General features: G+C 44.9%; 1 protein-coding gene across 1 annotated transcript in view; it reads left to right on the top strand.

Annotated features, from left to right (window-relative positions):
• Positions 1–17,116, top strand: part of XPO6 (exportin 6) — a 114,796-nt gene extending 97,680 nt beyond the window's left edge. The window contains exons 17-24 of the mRNA XM_012808910.2: positions 432–621; positions 6,791–6,946; positions 8,254–8,368; positions 8,543–8,714; positions 10,119–10,280; positions 13,618–13,716; positions 13,876–14,106; positions 16,413–17,116. Coding sequence (XP_012664364.2) covers positions 432–621; positions 6,791–6,946; positions 8,254–8,368; positions 8,543–8,714; positions 10,119–10,280; positions 13,618–13,716; positions 13,876–14,106; positions 16,413–16,514 — 1,227 coding nt within the window. The 3' untranslated portion in view covers positions 16,515–17,116. The remainder of the gene's footprint in view (positions 1–431; positions 622–6,790; positions 6,947–8,253; positions 8,369–8,542; positions 8,715–10,118; positions 10,281–13,617; positions 13,717–13,875; positions 14,107–16,412) is intronic.
• The last annotated feature ends 3,967 nt before the right edge of the window (positions 17,117–21,083 follow it).

Here is a 21,083-nt window from a genome sequence, read left to right as displayed (position 1 = left end):
CCCGGGCTGGGGATTCGAACCCGCCACCTTAGGTGTATGTGGCTGGCGCCTTAGCGGCTTAAGCCACAGGCGCCGAGCCGACAGCCCAGTTCTAAGCAGTTTCTCAGAGGATGTCAGAAGCCAAGAGCTGAGGGACGTATTAGATTCAGTGTTTGCAGTGTCATTTCTCCTCTGAATGCTTCAAATACCAGATTAGAGGGTAAATGAGGGCACCGGGAATGATTTTTGAGGCTGGCCTTGGGTTATGCTAGACCCAGCCAGGGTGTTAGTACTTCATTTCTCTTTCTTCCTTTGGCTGCCTTAAGGTGGACTAACGGCCCTGTCCAGGTTATAAGAAAGAAGCTAAGGGTGCTGAAGGCTGTGGTAGGCATGGCAGCTGTGTTCTCTTTTGCTCTTTGATCTCTGATGGGTGCCCTTTGGGTCTCTTCTAGGCTCAGGTGTTGGTGTGCCGAGCCCTCTCCAATATCTTGCTGCTTCCATGGCCAAATCTTCCAGAGAATGAGCAACAATGGCCTGTGCGCTCCATCAACCATGCCAGCCTCATCTCTGCACTCTCCCGGGACTATCGCAACCTGAAACCCAATGCTGTTACCCCACAGAGAAAGATGCCACTGGATGACAGTAAGTGACCCTAGGCAGGGACAATCCAGGGAGAGAGGTGGGACAGGCATTGTTCTTCATTTGTGAGAGATAAGATTTGGACCTGAGGCTCCTGAGGTCTACTTCTTTGTGCATAGTCACGCAGATGCTAAGCAGGAAAGTCAGATTAAATTGATATGGAGTTCAGTTAACACATCAGCTGGACCTATTTCCTGAATGCACATTTACTCCTTCTCTTATGTGAAATGTAAAAATGTTAGAGCCCTGAAAAATACATCCATGGAAAACACTCTTGGTGGTACCTTCTATAGATAAAATAAACCCTGTGGAGATTATGATCCATTTCAGATATTTGTACATATGTAGCCAAACAAAGCAGTTGACTTCTACATTCTAGGAAAATGACTTATTTATTTATTTATTTTTAAAGATGCCTGTAGCTCAGCGCCTAGGGCACTGGCCACATACACCAGGGCTGGCGGATTTGAATCCAGCCTGGGGCCTGCTAAATCACAATGACAACTACAACAAAAAAATAGCTGGGAGTTGTGGTGGGCACCTATAGTCCAGCTACTTGGGAGGCTAAGGCAAGAGGCTTGCTTGAGCCCAAGACTTTGAGGTGGTTATGAGCTGTAATGCCATGGTACTCTACCGAGGGTGACACAGTAAGACTCTGTCTCAGAAAAATAATAATAATAAATAAAGATAGGGTCTTGCTGTGTCACCTGGGCTCAAGTGCAGAGGTGTGATCATAGCTCACTACATCCTTGAACTCCTGGGCTCAGGACATCCTCCTGACTCAGTCTCCTGAATTAGTTAGAATAGACTACAAGCAGTGCTTACCAGACTTGGCCAATTTTAAAATTTTTTATAGAGACAGGGTCTCGCTATGTTATTGCATCCTGGTCTTGAACTCCTGGCCTCTAAGAAAGCTAGGATTATAGATATGAGCCACTGTATTCAGCCTGGGAAAATGAATTTAAGAATTATCTTTTGTGATTAGTTTTAGCCTTTTAAAAAATACAGATATTTCAGAGATTTTAAAAGAGCGTGGTAGTTCAAAAATGGCTCTTAAAGTGTGTAGAGAGCAGCCTGTGGGTCATGACATTAGGAAGGTTGAGAACCACTGGTAGAGAGGGAGAAAAAAATGAATCAAGAAAATTCTGGTTTAACCGTAAGGTATCAGGTTTCCCTGAAAAATCTTTCTGAAATAATTGGATGACTTGAGCTCAGGAGTTTGAGACTAGCCTCAAAGGGAGACCCCAGTGTTGCAGTAGGTGCCTGTAGTCCTAGCTACTCAGGAGGCTGAGATAAAAGGATCATTTGAGCCCAAGAGTTTGAGATTGCTGTGAGCTGTGATACCACAGCACTAAACCCAGGGTGACAGAGCAAGACTCTGTCTCAAAAAAAATTAAATACTGTACGATCTGTTTTCATAATAAATAATGGCGCATCATTCAGTGTTACCATTTATAGAATGTCAACAAAAATCCTTTGTGAACCATCAGAAATAGTAATTCAGCATTCTTTTTTAAAACACTATTTTTATAACCAGGAAGATTTAAATATGTTCATTGTATAATATTAGAATAGTATGAAAAAGAAAAAGGGAACTCCTAAATTTTACTGGTTTTAATATTTTAGAAAGTAACTGTTTTAACTATGCCTTGTTATCTTCCTTTTTCTATTTTTAAATATATTTTATAGCTATATAGTTGGATGAAAGTAGCTTACATATTGAGGACATATTGTAGGCTCTTGCCTTAGTGATTTTATGTCATCAAGTCTCTGGCTATGGTGGCATCAACCTTAAAGTCTGATGGTTTGATCCTGGTTCTAAGTATTTTTAAAGAATTCAGTAATTCATTTAATTCCTACATCAGCCTTAAGAGTTAGACAGTGTTCTTACTATAATTTTATCCATGAGGAAACTAATGTGTAAAAAGATCAAGTAACTTGCTCAGGGGGGTTACATATAGGTATTGTAGAGTCATGTTTTACAAAGTTTTGTCTTCTTGCCTAGGAGTAGCACCTATGACTCCTACTTACATTTTACTGGTCAGAGAAAGCTACATGGCCAGGGCTTAATTTCAGGTAGGTGAGAAATATGAAATATTCACTGTGTGGCATTAATGATGTCCTCAGTGAACACAAAACCATGACCGTGGTTAATGTCTATTGACTGTTCACTGTGTGCCACGCACTAGGTTGAAAACTTTGTGCACATTATTTAACTTAATCTTCTCGATAACCCTGGAGGTCTGTCTTATTCTCTTCATTCCACAGTGTTGAAGGTTTAGAACATTCTCTTTTTCCTATTGTAACATTATACTTTTTAAAAATTTCAAGCCTGACTCGGTGCCCATAGCACAGTGGTCATGGCGCCAGCCACATAAGGCTGGCAGGTTTGAACCCAACCTGGGCCAGCTAAACACAATGACAACTGCAACAAAAAATAGCTGGGTGTTGTGACAGGTGCCTGTAGTCCCAGCTGTTTGGGAGGCTGAGGCAAGAGAATCGCTTCAGCCCAAGAGTTTGAGGTTGCTGTGAGCTGTGACACTACGACACTACGACACTACAGGACTCTACTGAGGGCGACATAGTGAGACTCTGTCTCAAAAAAAAAAAAAATTTCAAGCCTATACAATAGGTTAAAGAAGAGAAAATGAACAAGTGTTTATCTTTCACTCAGATTCACCCATTGTTAATGTTTTGCGGCATTTGGGCTCTATTTGCCCAACACACAATTTTTTAAAAAAAAATTTGAGCTCATTAGAGTAAGTTGCAGACACTGACAATTCATTCCTGAATACTTAACTTTTATCTTTATATAGAAAAAGATATTCTCTTATATTACCAAAACTCTGGCTCAGCACTGTAGCTCTGTGGTTACAGCGCCAGCCACATACAATGTGGCTGGCAGGTTCAAACCTGGCCTGGGCCTGCTAAACATTGATGACAACAACAGTAAAAAAAAATAGCTGGGTGTTGCGACAGGCACCTGTAGTCCAGCTACTTGGGAGGCTGAGGCAAGCGAATCGCTTAAACCCTAGAGTTTGAGGTTTCTGTGAGCTGTGATGCTATGGCACTCTATTGAAGGCAACATAGTGAGACTCTATCTCAAAAAAAAAAAAAAAATTTACCAAAACTTTGTTAACACAACCAGGATGTTAAATAGTGTGATTTAACATATAGACCACATTGACCTTTTCCCTTTGCCCAAATGTCCTTTTTAAAAAAGAAAACATTATTTTTAGAGGTAGGGTCTTGCCCAGGCTAGAGACTTGAACTCTTGAGCTCTAGTGATTCTCCCACCACAGCCTCCTGAGTAGCTTAGACTATAGATGCACATCATATTGCCTGGCTAAAATGTCCCTTTTTGCCTTTTAAAACTCTAGGATGTAATTAAGGATTATGCATTGTATTGGTTGTCCCATCTCTTTAGTCTCCTTTAATACAGAGGAGCACTCCCATTTTCTGTCTTTTATGACACTGACATTTTTGAAAGGTCTAGGTCCTGTTTTCTTGTGGAGTGTTCCATAATCTTGTTTCTCTGTTTTCAGCAGTTTGGGGTGTGGTATGTGCTTCCTGTTGCATCACTTCTGTTTGTCCCATTATTGGTGGTGCTCAGTATGGTCACTTTTTTCAGGTATGGGCTGTGCTCATTTGTCCATTGTAAAGGCGCCTTTCTCCACCCAACCTGGTAGCTGTGAGTTGCTCAGGATTGTAGGGAAAGTGTTGAGGTCAGAAGTCAGACTTGGGGCTCCATTGGCCCCAAGTGCTGTGTTTTGCACCAGTGGGCCACATGCCCTCTTTCTTCTTGAAAGCTTGGGGGGAGGTTGTCTGTTTTTTGTTTCTCTCTCTCTCCTTTTTTTTAAGCCATCCATTTTTTTCTGGGAGAAGGCATGGTTTTCAGTTGCTTTATAGTATCTTGTTGATAGGATTCATATGTTTGGCCCTTCCAAATCTCACAGTGAAATTTGATCCCCAGTGTTGGAGGTAGAGTCTGGTGGGAGGGTTTGGGTCATGGGGGAACATCCCCTCATTCCCTCCCAAGGTAATGAGTGAATTTTCACTGTGTTAGTTCCCACGAGAGCTGATTCTTTAAAGGAGCCAGATATCATCTCTTCTGTCTCTGGTTCCCTCTCTAGGCATGTGATATGCCTGCTTTGCCTTCACTATTTACCACAATTGGAAGCTCCTTGAGACCCTCACCAGATGCAGATACTGGTACGATGCTTCTTGTACAGCCTGCAGAATTATGAGCCAAGTCAGCCTCTTTTCTTTATAAGTTATCACCCTCAGATATTTCTTTGTAGCAGTACAAAACAGACTTAACATACCTATTCTGCAGAGTACCACAATTTATTTACCTATTTTCCTATTATTATATACCTAGAGTGCTTTCAGTTTTTTACTTGTACATTTTTGTAAACAAATACTGGTCCTTGTTTCAGTTTCCTAAAATGTCAGAGGTCAGATTTTGGTCTCTTGACTCTGACTTTTTCTCCTCAACTATTTCCTTTTAGGTTTGTGTTTTCTTAAGGAAATGTGTGTCCTGAGTGTGGTTTCCTGGCTTGGTAAAAGTCCATATGCTCATAGTAGTTGTGAGTGGCTCCTTAATCAGTAGTGTGGGTGTGGCTTTCATCACTTTCTAACTTCACTGTGGCTATCTTTCAGTGTACATGGGCCAGTCCTTATGTGAGTCATTATCTTATTTCATCCTTGGTCTTGTGAGAGAGGCGATGCTCTCTATCCACATTTCAGATGAGGAAACCATGACTCAGAATCTGGCAAAGTTAGATTCCATCTATCTCCTAAGCATGTCTCCTTTCTGCTTTACCCTTCCCTTGAAGCTTCCCCAGCCCCTATAGAAACTTGTAAGTGCTAGGTTTGGGGTAGTCCAGAAAGTGCTACTAGGTGGAGGGTGGCCCTCATAGCCCATCTCTGGCTTTGCCTCTAGGGTCATTGCTTAAGCCTGCCAGGCTCAGACAAGCCGTAGGGATCTCCTTGGGGGAGATTAGTGGGAATCTCCTTGTCTAAGGGGTAGGTGACACCTTCCCCATCCTGGACCTTCTTATATACCAGGTACGTTGCTGGAATTGTTCTGAACCTTGACTCTAAAATCCTTACAGTACCCCTATAAAGATAGGGCTGTTGGCTATTCCTGGAACACCAGCGAGGATTTAGACTAAAGTGTATAGCCATCTAATGATCACCTGTGGTTCATATTTAGGGTTCTCTGACCTCCTTCCTGTCTGTTTGGTGGCCACTGCTTCTATTAGTGCTAAATGGAATCATGAAGTGAATTCAATATACCAGGGTATTGTTAGAATTATGTATTGTCAATAACATATATTATCAGACTGTAGGCCTGACAGGCCAAAGATTGATCAGATTATTCCTGAGCCCAGCACCATTACATGTGCATGACTGGATGTTTATGTTTATTACCAGGCTAGAGTACTATCTGTAGTTGAAGGAGAATGTTTGATCTGCGCTTATTCATTCTTGCCTGTGGAAATGGCTTTGTGACATTTTTCTTACTAATCTATTCACCATCTTTTAGTTTTAAGTAAGTCCAAGGCATCTAACTTGTGAATATGTTGTATGTTTTCTTCTCTATGCACTTACTGCTCGTGGGTAGAGGCAAAATTGAGGTAAAAACCTGACCAGGCAGGCACTGATGTCCTGGTGGTAACATGAAAGAAAAACTAAAATCAAAAATATAAAGAGAAGAGGGACACAGACAAATGTGTAATGTAGTCAGGAGTATTCCTTTAGTAAGACTTCTATGTGATTTTTTTTTCTTTTCTTTTTATTTTTTTGAGACCGTGTCTCACTCTGTTGCTCAGGCTAGAGTGTTATGGTGTCAGCCTCCTAGTTCACAACAGCCAGAAACTACTCAGCCCAAGTGATCCCGCCTCAGCTTCCCAAGAAACTAGGACTATAGGCGCTCACTACAACTCCCAGCTAATTTTTCTATTTTCAGTAGTGACATGGTCTTTCACTCCTGAACTCAAGCAAATTCACTTGCCTCAGCCTCCCAGAGTGTTAGGATTACAGATGTGAGCCACTGTAGCAGTGCGATTGCCTTCATGACTTTGTTTTCTCTTCCTCTGGTGTTTCACTCCTTATTGTGCTTTATCCTCCAACAAGTCATAATTGGCACCTTAAACTTGTTTCACAGCCAAAGTGATTATCCATCAGACACTTAGTGTCTTAGAAGATATCGTGGAGAATATCTCTGGAGAATCCACCAAGTCCCGACAGATCTGCTACCAGTCATTGCAGGAATCTGTTCAGGTCTCCCTGGCCCTGTTTCCAGCTTTCATCCATCAGTCAGGTAGGAGCTGGCTCTGAGCCTCACTGACGAGTGGCACTAATAAGAGTTAGAACAACTGCTTAGATTTGTTGAGTGTACCAAGTTTGGGCAGGACTTCCTCTGCCAAAGGAAACCTGATGCTGAAGGCAGAGGGAGTGATGTCTGTCTGTGGAGCCTGGGGTCCACACCCCATGGAAGAGTGAGCAGAGCCCTCAGTATGGGCCTCAGCATGTATGTCATGTGACACTGAGGAATTTGAGGCTTTTTGCCTAGTTCAGTGGTTCTCAACCTTCCTAATGCCACGACCCTTTAATACAGTTCCTCATGTTGTGGTGACTCCCAACCAATTATTTTCATTGCTACTTCATAACTATAATTTTGCTGCTGTTATGAATTGTAATGTAAATATCCCATATGCAGGATGGTCTTAGGTGACTCCTGTGAAAGGGTCCTTTGACCCCCAAAGGGGTCACAACCCACAGGTTGAGAACCACTGGCTTAGTTTAACCAAAATGAATGGGCGTATCGTACAAGAGAAGCAAGAGAACTTTTTCAGATTAGTGCTACTCTTATTTGGCAAGGTGCATTTTGCTGAGATCATTCTCCTCACCCTACTCAGTGACTGTCACTGATAGAGGTTCTCTCTAGCTTTGTCAAAGTACTTCCCCAGCTCTCATGAGAGCCTCTATGTACTCTCATCTGCCTTTCAAGAGAAATATCAGACACTTCTTGGTCAGCAAGTATTTATTGGTTGCCACTTGCAAGCAGATTGTATGTGGTTAGAGCCCAAACATACAGTACAAGATGATTGTTGAGATCTGGAATTGAAACTGCACTAAATAGAACCAGTGTTTTCTCCAATTAATTCATCTAATGGGCCAAAGCCATGCAACCTAAATACACCTTCATTTTCCACTTTTAGCCACTTAACCCCTGACCCAACTGCAGGCATTACTAGTCACAGAAATGACTCAAGTACTCAGGTATTAGCCCAGTTGAATAGTTTTATCAGTGTGTGCACAAAATGATCTATCTGCAGTGAAAACTCTGACCATCACTAGGTATTAGGCAATTAGGGAAGTTACAACCTTCATTTCCTATAGTGAGCCATCAGGCAGAGGTTCCCTGTACTATAACTATTTTCTCAGCATGTCTTTCATCATTTTCCACTTCCCATCATTGGCTTGATAGTGTTGGGGAAATTTTTCCAGCAGGAAGCCTTAGAGAGAAATGATACTACAGATTGCAGAAGAAAGTTGATACAGCCAAGGGCTTCTGTTTATGTCTTTGTGCATTTTTTTGACCATTTGCTTTATCCCTCTATTCAGATGTGACTGATGAGATGCTGAGCTTCTTCCTCACTCTGTTTCGAGGCCTTAGAGTACAGATGGGCGTGCCTTTCACTGAGCAGATCATACAGACTTTCCTCAATATGTTTACCAGGTAACCAATGACCTGCTGTCCCTGGGTTTCAGATTCAAGTAAGAAATAGTGGGGCCTGGCTACAAAGTGTAGGCCTTTTTGTTCCTCTTCTTCACTTGCCACAAGCATTGGTTTTCATGCTAGTCCCCAAAGAAACATTGCTTTGGTTATTATGTGGTTTTCTCTTATCTGTAGAGAACAGCTGGCTGAGAGCATCCTCCATGAAGGCAGCACTGGCTGCCGGGTGGTGGAGAAGTTCCTGAAGATCCTGCAGGTGGTGGTGCAGGAGCCTGGCCAGGTGTTCAAGCCCTTCCTCCCCAGTATCATCTCCTTGTGCATGGAGCAGGTGTACCCCATCATCGCTGAGGTAGGATGGGCTAAAGTGGTCCTCTGCTGCTTCCCATCTCAACATTGTGGAGGAATGAAATATCAAGGAAAATGCATTATGGTTTAAGGTTCATTTGTTAGTTATTTCAATATTCTTATAAAAAGAGTTTTTCCCAATAAAGAATGCCTTTAGCTTGGTACAGCCTTTTTATATTGGTCAAGTTCATTAGAACTAGTCTAATGTAAGCATAGCAAGTTAATCATCACAAGGTTGCTTGGTAAGATCAATTTCCTATGGCAGTGATTTACAACTTTAAGTGAATGTGTGATTTTCTACAGCAAACACAGTAACAAATGTACTTTCCTATTAAGTACATTCATAGTCCTAAGGATACAAGGCAAATTCTTAGAACCATTTAAACAGACCTTTCGATGTTATAGGAAAGCTCTTTGTCCTTCTTAGAGAAGAGATGGGCACTCAGTATAACAAGATTCAGAGTAAGTATAGAATTAATTTAAATTTTATGGTAATAATTATGTAAATAAAAGCTAATCTTTTTGACTATTCAAATGAAGACTGAAACAAGTGCAATTGCTTTGAATCATGAAACATACTCAGGCCCTGTAAGGCTTCCTGCAGAGGAAGCTTGTGACCTCTGGTGTCAGTTTAATTTTTAATCAAGGCTGAATTAAGTATATTATAATTTTGGATTCTATAGAGGTATCTGGAATATGTGACCTGCATGCTCTCTAGTGATTCAGAGATTTTTGGTTAAGTTAGAAAATAACTGGTGGGCCTGCCCTGCTTTCCTCTCCTGCCCCTGTTAGAATCCTGGCTGTCAGGAAGGGAGGAGATAGGCCCAGAGAGCAATTAGTGCAGCACACTTCCTCTACCAGGAGGTCGTTTTTTAGTGCTCTGTCTGCAGTTCCTAAGTGCTCCTCAAACCTCCTTTTGTTCTTTAGAGAGCAGACCTGATTTTAAGGCGTGGTATTTGTCTTTAGCCTCAGAGATTGCATAAGACCAACAGGTTAGCCAGGGCAGCATTATTTATCCTGGGAAAGGAACAACCAAGAAGATAGGACAGATCAAATCGGTTGTTTTCTGAACAGAAAATCCATATTCTTAATTGTGTATCCACTTAGTTACTTTTTTTTCCCTAGTGTAAAAATCTGAGTGCCTCTATCAGAGAAGGGGGCCCTTGTCAGTGACCCATATATTCTGTCTCAAATGTGAGCCATGCTTCTGTTGAACTACTCCTGGTGTAAATTGCTGACCCCCCCAGGGGACTTGATGTTTTCTGTACAGAAAGTGACAAGAATATGGGTGGAATGCTGACACTGCTTTCTGTTACCAGGGATCTCTTAGGCTTCTTTGTTGCTCTGGGCCCAAGCTATGAGCAGCTTCCTGAGCTGCAGGTTTGAGCTTCTCTGTGTGTCTTCACAGCGCCCCTCCCCTGATGTGAAAGCTGAGCTGTTTGAGCTCCTTTTCCGGACGCTTCATCACAACTGGAGGTACTTCTTCAAGTCCACTGTCTTGGCCAGTGTCCAGAGGGGGATTGCTGAGGAGCAGATGGAGAATGAACCCCAGTTCAGTGCCATTATGCAGGTAATGTGAAGGAGCTGGTGAGGCTGCCGTGTGTTCTGAGAAAGATGAGCTTCATTGCCCCGTCTGTCCCTTGGTTTGCTTCTCTGGCATATGGTTCTATTTTCTCTAACCTGGCCATTGGGACTAGTAGTCTTTGAAACCCCATAGTCTTGGATTTAATACTCAGCTCTACTTCTTCTTCTTCTTCTTCTTCTTTTCTTCTTCTTCTTCTTTTTTCTTTTTTTTAAAGAGACAGGGTCTCCCTTTGTCATCTTCCGTAGAGTACTGTGTGTCTCAGCTCGCAGCAACCTACAGCTTTTGGGCTTAGGCGATTCTCTTGCCTCAGCCTCCCAAGTAGCTGGGACTACAGGCGCCCGCCACAACATCTGGCTATTTTTGTTGTTGTTATTTGTTTGTTGCAGTTTGGCAGGGGCTGTGTTCAAACCTGCCACACTTGGTATATGGGATTGGTGCCCTATTCACTGAGCCATAGGCACTGCCCTCAGCTCTACTTCTTAGTGTCTGTGAAGTTGGTTTCTTGGAGCCTCACTCAGTCTCTTCATCTAAAATGTGAAGCTGATACTGCCTGTTGCATGAGTCTGTTGTGGGTTAAATAAGGCAACATATGCGAAGTCCATGTCAGTTCCCTTTTCCTTAGACCACTGTTTCCTCATGTATAAAGACACTGCCTCTATCAGAGTCACTAGGGGCCCTCCTTGGGAAATTAACGGAATAGGAGTCTCTCCAGGGGGGCCCCAGTGATCTGCATGTTTTGAAGATAATTCTGGCTCATACTATATTGGGAGAAGCATGCCCTGTGAGTTGGTACTCACTCTCATATCAAGTGTGACTGTTAATATCCAGTAGAGTGAGCTGTTCAGGAGGTTAACCACACATTGCTATGGAAGACTTGGGATGGCATCCCCTTCCCAGAACAGCTAGACTGGTTTGTGGCTGCTTGCAGGTGCCTGTGCTCTGTGCTCAGGTGTGGAACTTTTTGGTTCTAAGATCCAGTCAGAGTAGAGGGTTTACTTTTTTTCGAGGGGTGTGGGGTGAGGTTTTTTTGTTTGTTTTGAGACATAGTCTTATTCTGCCTTGGGCAGAGTACTGTGGTATTATAGCTCACAGCAATCTCAAACTCTTGAGCTCAAGTGATCCCCTTGCCTCAGCTTCCTGAGAAGCTGGGATTCTAGTTGCCCACCATAACACTTGGCTAGTTTTTCTATTTTTAGTAGAGATGAGGCCTCGCTCTTGCTCAAGGTGGTCTCGAACTCCTGAGCTCAGGCTATCCACCTGCCTTGGCCTCCCAGAGTGCTAGGATTATGGGCATGAGCCATGGTGCCTGGTCTTTTTTCAACTTTTAATAGAGACAGGATCTTACTCTTGCTCAGGCTGGTCTTGAATTCCTAAGCTCAGGCTATCTACCCACCTCTGCTTTCCAGAGTGCTGAGGTTATGGGCGTGAGCCACCAGGCCTAGCCTTCTTTTAGATTTTTCCATGCTTGTTTTTCCTCACGGAAAAACCAGAGGGATTTCTACCTTCCCTCCCTTCATTTCCCCACCAACATACAGCATAACACTCCTGTGTAGCAATTCCTCTTTCAGAAAGCACACAGCCTACTTTTGGTCTTTCCATCTCTAGTATTCCATCCAGGGCTTGGGTTTGGAGTGCTTATGTGTGCTCCTTTCCTATCTCCCTCTGAAGCTTTTAAGATTTCTTTGGCAGCCTGCTGCCTGGTCCCACACTCATGTCTGGTAAAAGCCACTTTGGAAAATAGTTTTATAGGCTCAGTGCCCATAGTTCAGTGGTTAGGGCACTGGCCACTTACATCAGGGCTGGTGGCTTCAGACCCAGCCTGGGCCTGCTAAACAACAATGACAACTACAACAAAAAAATAACCAAGTGTTGTGGCGGGCACCTGTAGTCTCAGCTACTTGGGAGGCTGAGGCAAGAGAATCACTTAAGCCCAAGAGTTAGAGGTTGCTGTGAGCTGTGACACCATGGCACTCTATCCAGGGTGATATAGTGAGACTCTGTCTCAAAAAAAATAAGTTTTATAGTTTAGTAGTTTCTTGTGAAGTTAAATATGTAGTTACTATCTTACTTAGGCATCCTACTTCTAAGTATTTTACCCAAGGTAAGTGAAAGCATATGTTCACCCATCCTGTACACAGATGTTTATAGTAGCTTTTTCATAATTGCCAAGAACAGGAAACAATCCAAATACCCACCAGCTGAAAGGATAAACAAACTGGTACATGTATGTATACAATGGATATTACTCAACAAAAAGGAACACATTATTGGTACAAATAACAACATGGGTAAATTTCACATATGTCCCTAAGTAAAAGAAGCTGGATCCAAAAGGTTACATGCTGTGTGATTCAATTCCACTCCACTCCATAATGTGACATTCTGGAAAAGGCAAAACTGTAGCAACAGAGAATGAGCAGTGGTTGCCGAGGGACGGGGGCAAAGGTGGCTTCAAAGGGGGTGTAAGGACATGTCTCAGGGGGTGGAAATGTTCTTTGTCTTGATTGTGGTGGTTGTGGCACACTGTGTTGATCAGAATTCATACAGTGACAAATCCCAAAAGTTTTATCTTGCATTATACCTCAGTAAACCTACTTTAAATAATAAATAGGTGGAAACTCTTTGTCATCATGGAGATCTTATCACTGTAGCCAGGAATGCAAGATTCTCTTCTTATAGCTTAGAGGCACCTCTTCTTCTAGGAAGGGGTCCTACAGACCTCTGGCCTCCCTCACTCCCTTGGCCACTTTCTTTTGAAGCACAATGCTTTTTGGTTTGGGGGATGTATCTTCTTTTGTCCTTGAACTAGCAACTTTTATATCTAGAAGTTCCAAAGCAGTTTAAAAATTTGCCATTGCCTAACACCAAGATAGAGGTAGCTGGGGATAGAGGAGCCTCCGAGGATTTGTATAGCTTATGAGACTGAGATTCAAGGAGAAGGGGATTGGCTGGTTTGAGAAGAGGCAGGAAGGCATTGGTGTCTGCTGAGATTGCTGAGGGATTTGACTGGAGCCACAAGCTACTTACTTCAAAGACAGGTCTGGTGAAGGTTTTCTAGAGGTTGCTCCACAAGGTGCAAGAATAGACCAAAATAAGAAGTGAGGCCCAGAGGGGAAGACTGAGGAGCTAAGACTTAGGAGGAACATTCCAGAGCTCTGACCAGATTCAGGAAAATTGAGATAGTGGGTACCTTTGTCCTAGCTGTTGATGTAAAGAGTCCCTCAGGGGGTGCTGATTGTCCTGGCACTGAGTGGATGCCCCAGAAGGGCATGGTCTAGAGGAGTTTAAGTGCTGTTTATGAAATGGTGGTCTTATTTCCTAGGCTTTTGGACAGTCCTTTCTCCAGCCTGATATCCACCTTTTTAAACAAAATCTCTTCTACTTGGAGACTCTCAACACCAAGCAGAAGCTATACCACAAGGTAAGGCCCATCTCTCTTGGAAAGATTCCTTCAACAAGGTTATCCTGGGCCAAGCCCCACCCCCTCGGGTCAGTTGCTAGAAGCCATGACAGTGAGTAGGCTGGGTCCTGGGACAGGCCCCGTCACAGCTGGCCACTCACCTGGTATCTCTGCCTGCAGAAGATCTTCCGGACCACCATGCTGTTCCAGTTTGTAAATGTGCTGCTCCAGGTTCTGGTTCATAAGTCCCACGACCTTCTGCAAGAGGAGATTGGCATTGCCATTTACAACATGGCCTCTGTCGACTTTGATGGCTTCTTTGCAGCCTTCCTCCCAGAGTTCCTGACCAGCTGTGATGGCGTGGATGCCAACCAGAAAAATGTGCTGGGACGGAATTTCAAGATGGATCGGGTGAGGAGAGAAAGAGGCCAGGCTTAAAAGAGGGCAGAATGGGGTCTAAAGCCTGGCACTTGTTTGTGGAGAAGGGGGCAGATTGCCTTGGGGGCACATCAGAGCCATAGGGCATGGTTTATACCAATCCTGCAGCTTGGTAACATCTTCTACAATGCCTGTATGACTCCATGCTATGGCTTGATTGAGGGGCACATACCTTTTCTGCAGTCCTTCTGCATCTATAGCACATATGTTCTAAGTCTCAGTCATTGAGACCCCCAGTTTCTAGCCCAAGCAGTCCATCTGGTTTGTCTGGGCATCTTTGTAGTTACTACCCCACCCCCACAATCACAGCACACCAGGCCCTGTTGTTTCCTCATGGGTGATGAGGCCATGGGGCCAACACTAAATTATGGTAGGAGCCACACTTGTCATTCTGTGAACTTGGAGACAGGATGAGGGGGCTGGTGTTTGGAAGCTGCACCTCTCTGTCCCTAGGGTTAGAGATGGGACCTAGGTTCCTGGGATGCCCTGACCTCTTCCCTGCCTGGCCCTAGCTCAACTTGAGCTGACCTTCTGCCACATCATGGGAGGAGCCCTCATAATACTCACCGTCTTTACCCTCTCATCCCATTGCTGCCTGACCAAGAAGGTCAGGTAGACTGTCCTCACTTACGTAGCACCTGATGGGAGCTACAGTGCAGCTGGCTCTGGATGCATGTGAAGCCATCTTTGCTGGTGTGTTGGGGCCCACAGTGCCCAGCTTCCCCACCTCGGGGCCTCCTTTCTAGGAGCTCCCCTGCCCTCCTCTCCCTGTCTCAGGCGTCCAAGTCTCTGCTCCTTTGCCAATAGGCTCTTCTTATGGAATAGGCTTATTCTTATGGAATAAGCAACTTTCCTCTTTCACCACTTCACACTTGGTGAAATTTCGAGAAAACATCCTTCTTTCTCCCATGTCCTCTTGGTGTTCTTGATGTGACTTGTACTTGAGCAGCTTGTCCACAGTTCCATGTCAGTGTTCAGATTTACTTGTTGCTCTTGCTGGAGCAAACTTTGCTTGCTTTTCTCAGTTGTGACATGTGTCAGGATAGTTTTTCTTAGATTCGGGTCCTTGTTTTTCTTTGTCTTGAAATCTTCCTTTCCTTGAGTTCTATCCTGTTCTCTCCTAAGCTTCCTCAAGTTCACTTCAGCCACTGGGTGTTTGGTCTTCCTGGAGGCCAGATGCTAATATTTAATGATCAATTTCTGATGATGTCCATATCAGTTAACTTTTCAATTTAAAGCAGTGGTTTTAAAACCTAATTATACATCAGAAACACCTGGGGTGCTCATTAAAACTAGCAAAACAGACTCCGGTGTTTTACCTAGGAAATTCAGGCTTGGCTTTGGGAACCACTGATTTAAAAGACACCCCTTGTTTGGTTTTTTGAAGGATGAAATAGAAATCAGCACCTTCTGTCTGTTTGTTCACTGTGTATGTGAAGCTGGCTGCCCGTCAGGCACAGCTGTCTCTGCCTTCACCGTGTCTTCCAACAAAGACAGGTGCCCCCTGTGGATGACACTGTGCCAAGCACTTCATATGCCTTGGCTCATTTAAGCCTTCCAACAACTTTCTGAAGTGTGGCACTGTTACTCACCCCACTGAAGGACAGTCTTGGAGTGGTACGCAGTAGAGTTTAGGGTTAGTCTCTCTTTTCACAATCTGCTTTCCATAGTCTGTGTTCCCAGCAGCATAGTTGTAGGAGGCATGCATGAGTGCCACTGCTCATGTATCGCCTTGAGTGGCAGGGACTACCTGGAACCCCTGGGGGAAGGATTCTGCAGTCATTTCCGGGTACAAGTGTGTCACCTAAATTGGCCGTATCTGCAGCCATGGCAGTGTTTTAGGGCCTGGACTTGGCAGCAGGCATGGACACCTCTGCTCATTGCAGTCTGGACACCTCTGCCCCCTTTCAGTCTGTGCAGCCAGGGGCAAATTTCTTCATCTCTGTGTGCTTCAATTTCTTCACTCTTAGAGTAGTGGTTCTCATAGCACCTGTCAGGGTTGGTAGAGAGGACTTGGTGAGCTGATAACTTTTTATTGCTTGCAGTAATGTCTGGCCCCAGGGAAGTGTTTGCTAGTACCCTTTTTCTCTCACAGTGCCTTGCACAGAGCCTCTGCTGACACGGTGTAAGAATGAGTAGAAGTTTTGAGTTTTGTGAAATGTTCTCATAGCTCCAACACACACTCTGGTGGGGTCTGGTGGGTGGGTGATCTGAGGTGCTGGGTGGGGCATGTGGGCTTGAGGGGGGAGCCAGGCTGCAGCTGTGCCTCTGCATTCCAGGACCTGCCCTCGTTCACCCAGAATGTGCATAGGCTGGTCAACGACCTGCGCTACTATAGACTCTGCAACGACAGCCTGCCCCCTGGCACTGTGAAGCTCTGAAGCACAGCCCTGCCCAACTCTGTGGTCTGCTTGCCACCCGAGGGACACGGACTTCTGCAGCTGCCACCTCCACCTTCTACAACGGGTGTCTCCTAGACGAGTGTCAGCCACACTTCTTGGATTCTCACACCTGGAGTGGTGTTGCCTGCCTCTGCCCCTCCACTTTCCTTTCACCACCACCTAGCAGTGCTGGCTTCAGGGTCCATCTTAGCACTGGTTGGTGTTCCCAGGGCGTTTGGAGCAGGCAGAGGGTCACATGCCCAGGTACCAAGGTGGCATCAGGAAATCCCGTGGAGTAGTCTACAGATCATGAGCATATCAGTCATGGGGCAGAAATGCCAAGGACAGCCTACAATAGTGCCACCTTCTCACCATTCCACCTCCCTACCCTCCTCAGCCAGCCAGCCAAGGAGAGCCATGACTTCAGACTATTTTGGCACTTCTATCAAGTCTCCCCCCACCCCAATTGCCTTGAAGTCTCTGCTCTTTGTCAGAGATTTGCAAAGACTCATGTTTTGGTTCTTGTTTTCTCATCATTCCATTGTGATATTAAGAAACTAAGAAGCTTAATGAAAAAATAAAATGCTTATGTTGTTGTTATATACATACTGGTTAGGGAGCTTCTTTCCATTCCCTGAAGCCAGCACCCAGGTAAGGGCGACCTTCCTGCTGGGAGAGTGGGGCAGTCCTGGGAGAGCACAACAGAGGCTGACTGACTTGTGTGTGTCTGACAAGGTGACTGACTTGTGTGGATCCTCCCTCTTCGGTGTAACATCTCTAAGCCATGTGAAAAAACAGGCTTCCCATTTCTCAAAGTGGTAGGGGTGTTGGTCTTCTGACAGTTGACCTGGTAGAGGAGAGAGATGTGGAGTTCAAACCATCTGACTCCCATAATCTGTGTGGTGTGCACCACCCCTGCTCTGAAGTGTGGTGATACAGCTGTACCTCCCAGGGTCTCCTCCCAAGAGGCCCTGCCAGAAATAGTCCCCTGTGGACTGAGGTTTCTTTTGAGGTCACCAGGGAGATGGGGGGGGGGTGTCTCCTGATGCATTGCTTGGCTGAGACTAGAGGTAGGGGGAGGGTGGGACTAGGTTTTAGGGTGGGTCTGAAAGCGAGGGCCTTGCCCAGCCATTCATGTGTGGAAATAGCGCTTGTCCTCGAATTTTCCAGAGGAACAAATACACAGCTGCTTCTGCTGTAGTTGTCACAGGACTGGGCAGACAGGACTAGGCTAGATTCTTAAATGGAATACAATACCAGGTGTGGAATACAATACCCAGCTTGAAGAGATTGGCTCAACTGGCAGTGAGGGTGGGGTTTTCCAAGAATGGGGAGGACATTGATTAGCTTTTTGGTAGACCTGAGGAAGTAGGGGGTGGTTGGCTGATGACGTCTAGCTCAAGGCTTTATAAGAATCACCTGGGGTGGGGGTTGAGTAATGTGTGTTTACAGCCTTCGCTTGGAGTCAGTCACAGCCTCTCAGCTACAGCTAACCTTGCTGCAGTGTGCTGAAAGGAGGGACTTGAAATGCCAGTGCTCTTCTGCAGAAAGGAATTAACATTCGATTATTCCCCGGCTATAAATACCACCTCACCTGCCTCCTAGAGAAGGCCGGGGCACCCGTCTGTGCTTGAGATCACAAAAGGGCTTTTTGTATGTCTGGAGAGTGGGTGGGGGTCAGGGGAAATTTGTCACTTGTGAGCTCCAGATGGCAGAGCACAGGCAGGTCTCTGGAAAGTAGAGGAAAAGTCATAGGAGTAAAGTAGGTTTGCTGGGGCGTTTCTGTTCCAGGGCACGGGGCATGGCCCAGCTGTGTGACAGTGGTGCGTTCTGGAGGTGCACGGGCAGGTTTCTAATCTGGTCCTTTTACTTGCCGTACCCACACGGGGCCTGGCATGGGGCAGGCCTTAGGGAGGGAGGGCAGGTGGAAGTGGGTAAATTCTCAGCCCTAGAGAAACCAGAAAGTGTCTTTGTAGGGAAGGGATAGAGAATAGAAATGGACAAGCATACAAGCATGTGCCTTTGGGCAGTTTCAGGTGGGGACAGATGATGGAGGAGGCTTGAGTGTGAGGAAGATGCCTTGTCTCCATTTAGGGGGCCTCCCAGGGCACAGCCACTGGTTATGGGACTCTTCTGATGAAGCCTTATCGTCATAATTTTCAGCATTTTCCTTCACTGCCTACCATTTGCCTTGTGCCATTGTTCATTTTTTTTAATGGCATTTATTTTTCTCTTGACAGAATGTTGTAGAATAAGTGAAATACGCAGAAAACTCTTAAAACATAAAATCATCTAATTCCATACAGGCAGTCCCCGGGTTGCAAATGAGATAGGTTCTGTAGATTTGTTTTTAACTTGAATTTGTATGTAAGTTGGAAAAGATACATTCACCTGTTACCTATAATGGCCTTCATTTGTAAGTGCAAATTGTATGTAAGTCATGTTTATAACTCGAGGACTGCCTGTATCTTGGTGTATTTTCTTTCCTATTTCTCCGTATATGCAAATATGGATGGCTTTGTTTTTTTCTTTTTTCTTTTTTTTTGATAAAATTGAGCTCCTGCTGTTTTGTAGACTCCTCTTTATGTACTTAACATGATGTGACTATTTTCTCATGTTACTGAATATTCTACAAAAACATAATTTTTAATGGCTGGTGGGATTTCATCATATGGACATATGATAATCTGTTTATAGTTTGTCTTTATTATATGTGGTGCTGCAGTGAATGTCCTTGTATGTGAATCTTAATGCTTGTCAGATCGATTCCACAAATGAAATTGCTAGGTCAAGTGGTTTTGAGGCTTTTGGTGCATGTTGCAGGGGCCTGATTTCTTTTCTAAAGCAGGGTAAATGTTACAGCCTTCACAGTTGCAAAATGTCTCTGCAGTAAGGATCCATTGGGTCCATTCAATCAAGTTCATCACTTGGTTTTGTGGATCTTGGACAGCAGTTCTCAATCTGTGGGTTGCAACCCCTTTGGACTGTATTAAATGTTTACGGCATTAGGAAGGTTGACAACCACTGATCTTGGAGATCAGAACTTTTACTGGTTAGTGGCCAGAGGCTTACCAGCCTGCGTCTTCACTTTTGAGCCGCATCCTTTTCTGGTGCCCCTGTAAGGCAGTGTGACATGCAGGGCAGTGAGACAAGGAGGGGAAAGGAGCTGACAGTTCAGGCTGGTTCCCTGGGCCTTGGAAAAACCATGATTGATGGCCATTCATTAATTTAAAAAACGCCATTTACCTAATTCTTCACAAGCCAACTGCAAGGCTGTAGGTGAAGGACTTGGAGACTAATAAGATACCCACTGTGCTTCCAGGAATTCACAGACCAGTGGAGAGAGGGGCAAATAGACTGTGGCGGAATTATGTGCTAAGTACTGTGATGGAGGTGAGGGCTAGGGGGTCTTAGAAGATGGGTAGAGGATTCTAGAGGAAACAGGTGGGGCTGAGGATCAGGGAAGGCATCAACTGCAGGTGACAGTCATCTGGGCAGGTCCAAGAAGCCTGTGGAGGAGGAACTCACCAGCTGGAAATGGCAAGCTAGTGGGATGGGGTGGGGTTTCTCCAGGAGAGGAGAACAAGCAGAGGTGTGACCATGTTTTCAAGGCTGGCACTCAGGTGGCAGTTGACAGGAGACATGGAAGATGGCCATGAAGCCTTTAATGTGGCAATGAGCGATGTGACTGTAATCTTTCCTTCCATGCCAGTATGTCTTGTGTGAAAATAGACATTATTAGTAATTATTATGGGACAACAGGAGTAAATGAGGATATCTGTCTTTCTAGTCGTGGAAAAGAAAATGCCAGACCCGGGAGAGGCTCATCATGTCATCTAAGATGAGTGAGGATGAATCCCAGGAACATTCTTTCCAATTCAGTGTGGCAGCCTGGTCCTCAGAAGGAGCTGACTTTGGGTGGGCCCCGAGCACAGCGACAGTAGGTGGTGGGCAGTGGTGTATCTGTGCATCGAGCATCTCAGTTGACGCACTTTGGCCAGTTTGGCTCATCTCTAAGGCCAGCCCTTGGGGAAAGCCATGGTCTTTTGCTCCTCTCCGACTGAGCTGGGTGCTGGGCCAGTCCCCGTCCCAGCTGCTGCCTCTGGCTTCTCTGACATGTGAAGCTCCTGAGCACCCCCTCCTCTGCTGCCCCTCTTGTCACTGGCACTGTTGAGTCTCCCCTCTATCTTGTGTCTGTGTCCCCAGCACTCCACATAGGGCTTGGCTCAGAGCAGGTGCCCCTAAAGTGTTGAGTGCGTGAGGATTTCTTAGATTCATCCAAATAGGTTTTTCCTCACAGGAAGAAACCTGGAGTCACACTGAGGTGCTTTCTAATTTTCAACATAATGAAACCACGTCCTTAGTGTCTGCACAGAACTCCTTGGCCTTACCTCTCAGGACTCCTTAGGGAGAAGCACTTAAGTGAAAGCCTCTTCAGTGAAGAATTTCTTTAACTCAAGGACTCCCTTTTCCGCTCTTCCTTGTCTGTATCATTTGAATATCATTGGAAAATATCTTTTGAAAGCCTTGTTAATTAATTGCCCAGGCACTTGGTGGTGGTGAGGTTGA

This window comes from Otolemur garnettii, unplaced genomic scaffold (assembly GCF_000181295.1).
Source record: "Otolemur garnettii isolate 467f Iridium unplaced genomic scaffold, OtoGar3 scaffold00096, whole genome shotgun sequence".
NCBI lineage: Eukaryota > Metazoa > Chordata > Mammalia > Primates > Galagidae > Otolemur > Otolemur garnettii.
This window is presented reverse-complemented; position numbering and strand designations above follow the sequence as displayed.